At 43.9% G+C, this 5,430-nt stretch overlaps 1 protein-coding gene across 1 annotated transcript; it reads right to left on the bottom strand.

Moving 5' to 3' along the window:
- Positions 1-1,550: 1,550 nt before the first annotated feature.
- LOC110391087 (olfactory receptor 14J1-like) lies at positions 1,551-2,736 on the bottom strand. The gene has a single exon (XM_021382807.1). It carries the CDS (start codon positions 2,637-2,639, stop codon positions 1,551-1,553), a length of 1,089 nt encoding a protein of 362 aa, XP_021238482.1. The 5' UTR covers positions 2,640-2,736.
- Positions 2,737-5,430: the final 2,694 nt, after the last annotated feature.

The raw sequence follows: 5,430 nt of genomic DNA, 5'->3' as shown, positions 1-5,430 counted from the left end.
CTGCTGCCTTCATCTTTCTCTGCGTGTACATATATATAGAAGCATCTCCTCCAATAACTGGAGCGAGACAAAAGGCTGGATCTGCTTGCAGCGACTTTGGAGTCCTCAGCTACAGGCTGGGAACATTGCCGTAGGACTTCCAATAGCCAGACAGGTTCTTCAGATCCTCGCTGCAAGTGGGGCTCCTCATTCACTGCTGATCTGGATGATGGTAAAGTATGAGAGCAGTTGGTGATGTCTCTTTATTAATCTCTATTGCTAACCTCGTGTAGTAACAAAGAGATGCATTATCTTGCTTATTTTCTTTATTGTTCAACTTATCTTTTGACTATAGGCAGTGCTTTATTTTTGAATTACTTTGAAATGGACAGTAAAATAAGCCTATCCCTTTTGCTGGTGTCTGTGTCCTTCCTGCTGAGCCCATCAACTGGCAAAACATAGACATATGCAATACACTTGCCTACATAGTCATTCTTTTCCAAAACCTCATTAACATACGCTAACGTCTCTCTGCGCATGCACAGTTGCATCGAAGGTAGTGGTGCAGCGATTTGCTTCCTCCCCCTTATTTCTCCTTCCGCTTAATCACAGTGAATTTTGGCTGAAATTCACTGTTTTTCCCCTCATTAGCAAGTTTCCATTGCTTGTTGTGCCGTAATGAGCAACTTTCTATCTTGGTAGACTATAGTTCAAAACAACGAATGTGAAACCCAAGAAAAAGTCCTTGCACCTGGTGCATGCAGAGATAAAAGTAGTCTTACTGTGACTTGAGCGCTTCTGTGTAGCAGTATCTTTGAGAAGAAGAAGGCTGATCACACACCAAGCAATGCTCAACTGGAAAGTTGTAGGCCTAGCACACATTGATTCCTTATACTAAAGTAACATATTGGTTCTTAAGCAAAAATTCTGATCCCTACTGCTAAGCCACCCTATATCGTGTTCATCACTGACGAAAAATGCATGGCTCATGGTGATGACTCAGCTGAAATATAGCGTTCTGTAGCTGAGAATTTGCTCAACATTACTGTGCTCATTCCAGCTGTTGTTGTTTCCATGGAAATAAATAGGAGGCATTACTTCTGGAGCAACCTACATACGTGCAGCCCAAGACAATTTCTGCTCACTAAATGTAGCCCAGGCAAGCCAGCAAGTTGGACGTTCCTGCCTCAGAGGTTGCCCTGGGACTGTGTAACTGTCCCCTCCATCCACAGAGAACTCCATCAAAGCAATTGGACTTTTCCAAGAGCAGCCCCGTGAGTCCAGAATTCCTGAGTCCAGTTTAGGGAGAGGCATCTTCTGCCCCTGCCTTGAGGACTGTCAGGAGGGAACGTGTCACGCCCCACACACAGAAGGAGGGAGGGGAGAATCTCTGCACTGCAATTATCTTAAAGGTACTGGCACTTCTACAGTTATTTCCATGCGCAGCTAAACTTTGTGATGTTACAAGACATCCAAGTAAGCCTTGTGTCACTTAACATCTTTCTGAGAGGAAGAGAAAGAAAAGAGAGAGATGGAACAAAGAAAGATAGAGAGAGGGATAGAGACGGTGATCACTGGTCCAGGTTCCAGCTTTGGTCCAGCCAAGAGAGGTGTGGGGCTCTTGGCTTGCGAGCATCCTTGTCCCGAGGTTTCAAAAGTCTCAAAAAAGAACCCCAAAGGTTCTTTGGGGTTCTGAGCTGCTGGTTCCTCATGCTGTAGATGAGGGGGTTGATTACTGGAGGAGGCACCACTGTGTATAACAGTGCCACCACCAGATCCAGGGATGGGGAGGAGATGGAAGGCGGCTTCAGGTAGGAGAACATGGCAGTGCTGACAAAGAGGGAGACCACAGCCAGGTGAGGGAGGCATGTGGAGAAGGCTTTGTGCCGTCCTTGCTCAGAGGGCATCCTCAGCACGGCCCTGAAGATCTGCACATAGGACAGCACCATGAAAACAAAACAAGCAAAAAAGATTAATGCAACAAATATGACAAGTCCAACTTCCCTGAGGTAAGAACCAGAGCAAGAGAGCTTGAGGATCTGGGCAATTTCACAGAAGAACTGCTCCACAGCATTGCCGTGGCAGAGTGGCAGTGAAAATATACTGGCAGTGTGCAGCACAGCATGGAGAACCCCAGTGCCCCAGGCAGCTGCTGCCATGGTGACACAAGCTCTGCTGTCCACCAGGGTCCTGTAGTGCAGGGGCTTGCAGATGGCAATGTAGCAGTCATAGGACATGATGGTGAGAATGCCATACTCTGTTGAAAACAAAAGCAAAAAGAAAAAGACCTGTGCAGCACATCCTGTGTAGGAGATGGTGGTGGTGTCGCAGAGGGCATTGCCCATGGCTTTGGGGAGAGTGGTGGAAATGCAGCCCAGGACCAGGAGGGCGAGGTTGAGGAGGAAGAAGTCCATGGGGGTGTGCAGGCAGTGGTTGCAGGCTATGGCTGTGCTGATGAGGCCGTTGCCCAGGAGGGCAGCCAGGTAGATGGCCAGGAAGAGGCAGAAGAGCAGGAGCTGCAGCTGCCGCATGTCTGCGAGCACCAGGAGGAGGATCTCACTGATGGAGCTGCTGTTGGGCATCTGCTGCCTTTGGCCACAAGAACGTGTCCAAGGAAAACAAAAGTTGGTGACAAGTCTTTCTCTGTGCAAAGTGTTCATTCAGCTCCATGATGTGATCTACATTTCAGGAGGTTCAGTTTGCCATGAGAGCCTCTGCCCTTTCTGTCTGAAGGAAGCAGCCTTGTCCCTGTGGGTACATGGGAACGTGGTGGTGGAGTGGGGGCAGATTTTCTTGCCAGAATTTGTCCAATGGAATCTCTTCTGATGCACAAGGACCTGTCAGCTTTTGCACAACCGATGTTTTCAGGATAGATTTTCCTCCAAATTCTCATACTACTCATCATGCCCAAGGAGTTTAATCTGAAATCAGAAACCCTGATCCCTTGTGCTGCACTCAGTGTGAATGGCTGTGAGTGAGACTTGAGAGGCAAAGGGATCTGTCAACGGTTTACGGGCGTTCGGCCCGGTTCCGTTATGAAGGGGACGGGGGACCCATGGACCCACACCCCGGGAAAGGAAAAATGGAAAAAAGGGTAAGGAGATGGCCCTGAGAGCAAAGAACAGCGGCAACAATCTGAGGAGAAACAAACTAATTGACTAAATAAGATATCGGAATGCAAAACAACACACTATAATACAATATAATTACAATTTAAGCTGATACATCCAATACAGAGAGAGAGAATGTCCAAAATCAAGGTAGGCGTTACTCTACTACCAACGATAGGATGGCTGGGGAGCGAGGTGCTGCCAGGACGAGAGACGGGTGGAAAGAGGGACGAGGTCTCGTGATCTGCAAGTTTTGGTCTTTTCCCTCTGGCCGGAAATGGTAACAGAGGAGCAAAGTCCCCTGGGGAATGTAGTAGTCCTTCTCTTCTGAGAACCAGGTACATTCACTACATGATGTTATGATGTGGAATACCAATAACCGAAAATCACAAAACCATGACAATGACGCACCTTTACAACCATGTTCTTTGTTTGGGCAGCAATGTGTTTCCAGAGTTCAGCAGCCCAAATCAGATTACTCCTTTGTCACTAGTTGCTTTGTTCCCACCGCTTTAATCTTCCTAAGGCATTGGCCACCATCCATGACTTGCAGGTGACACCAAGTTGGCTGGAAGTGTGGATGTGCTTGGGGGTAGCAAGGCCCTACAGAGGGATCTGGACAGGCTGGATCTGGGCTGAAGCCAATGGGATGAGGTTCAACAAGACCAAGTGCCGGGTCCTGCACTTCGGTCACAACAACCCAGGGCAACGCTACAGGTTTGGAGCAGTGTGGCTGGAAGATTGCGTGGGGGAAATGGACCTGTGGGTATTGGTGGATGCTCGGCTGAACATGAGGCAGCAGTGTGCCCAGGTGGCCAAAAGGCCAATGGCATCCTGGCTAGGATCAGGAATGGGGTGGTGAGCTGGACTGGGGAAGTCATCCTGCCCCTGCACTCAGCATTGGTGAGGCCTCACCTCAAGTACTGTGTTCAGATTTGGGTGCCTCAGTACAGCAAGGACATGGAGCTGCTGGAGCAGGTCCAGAGAAGGGCAGCAAGGCTGGGGAAGGGCTTGGAGGATATGCCCTACGAGGAGCGGCTAAAGGAAGTGGGGCTGTTTAGTGTGGGGAAGAGGAGGCTGAGGGGAGACCTGATTGCTCTCTTCAAATACCTGAAAGGTGATGGCAGTGAGAGCGGGGCTGGTCTTTTCTCAGTGGTGACAGGACGAGGGGAAATGGCCTCAAGTTGCACCAGGGGAGGTTTAGGTCAGATATCAGGGCAGACTTCTTTACAGCAAGGGTGGTTAAGCAATGGAACAGGCTCCCCAGGGAGATGATGGAGTCACCATCCCTGAATGGGTTTAAGAATCATTTGGATGTGGTGCTCGGGGACATGATTATATAATTATATAATTATATAATATATATATTATATAATATATTATATATATATGTATTATTATATTATATAATGTATATTATATAATATGTTATATTTAATATATAAAATATTATATATTATATACATATATACATTTATATATACATTTATATAATATATATAGTAGATATATATATACTATAATATATTAATTATAGTATATATATATACTATAATTATAGTTATATATTGTAGTTATATATTATATTCATTCTACATTCATTATTATATATATTATTGTTATTATTATTTTATTATTATTTATTATTATATATATTATATATATTGTTTTTATTATATTTTATATAAACATTACTTAATAATTTAATATATTGTTATATTTTATGTAAATCTTAGAATCATAGAATGGCTTGGGTTGAAAAGGACCTCAAAGATCATCGAGTCTCAACCCCCCTGCTATGTGCAGGGTCGCCAACCACTAGACCAGGCTGCTCAGAGCCACGTCCAGTCTGGCCTTGAATGCCTCCAGGGACGGGGCATCCACAACCTCCCTGGGCAACCTGTTCCAGTGCGTCACCACCCTCTGTGAAAAACTTCCTCCTAATATCTAACCTAAATCTCCCCTGTCTCACTTTAAAACCATTCCCCTTGTCCTATCACTATCCACCCTCACAAACAATCGATCCCCCTCCTGTTTATACGCTCCCTTCACGTATTGGAAGGCCAATTTTTCAAGTACTGGAAGGCCAATTTTTTATTTTTTTAAATATTGATATATTTTATATAAATTATAAATATATAACCGTATAAATATATATATATATAATATAATATATATATTACATATATATATAATATAATATATATATATAATATGTATATATATATTTATATATATTATATATATATATACATATATAATATAATATAATATAATATAATATAATATAATATAATATAATATAATATAATATAATATAATATAATATAATATAATATAA

Source organism: Numida meleagris, unplaced genomic scaffold (assembly GCF_002078875.1).
Source record: "Numida meleagris isolate 19003 breed g44 Domestic line unplaced genomic scaffold, NumMel1.0 unplaced_Scaffold295, whole genome shotgun sequence".
Taxonomy (NCBI): domain Eukaryota; kingdom Metazoa; phylum Chordata; class Aves; order Galliformes; family Numididae; genus Numida; species Numida meleagris.
Note: the sequence above shows the minus strand (reverse complement) of the source record. Positions and strands in the feature narration are given on the sequence as shown.

Excerpts from the sequence above, each read along its gene's own strand:
- LOC110391087 (XM_021382807.1), bottom strand. The coding sequence starts at position 2,639 with ATGAACACTTTGCACAGAGAAAGACTTGTCACCAACTTTTGTTTTCCT.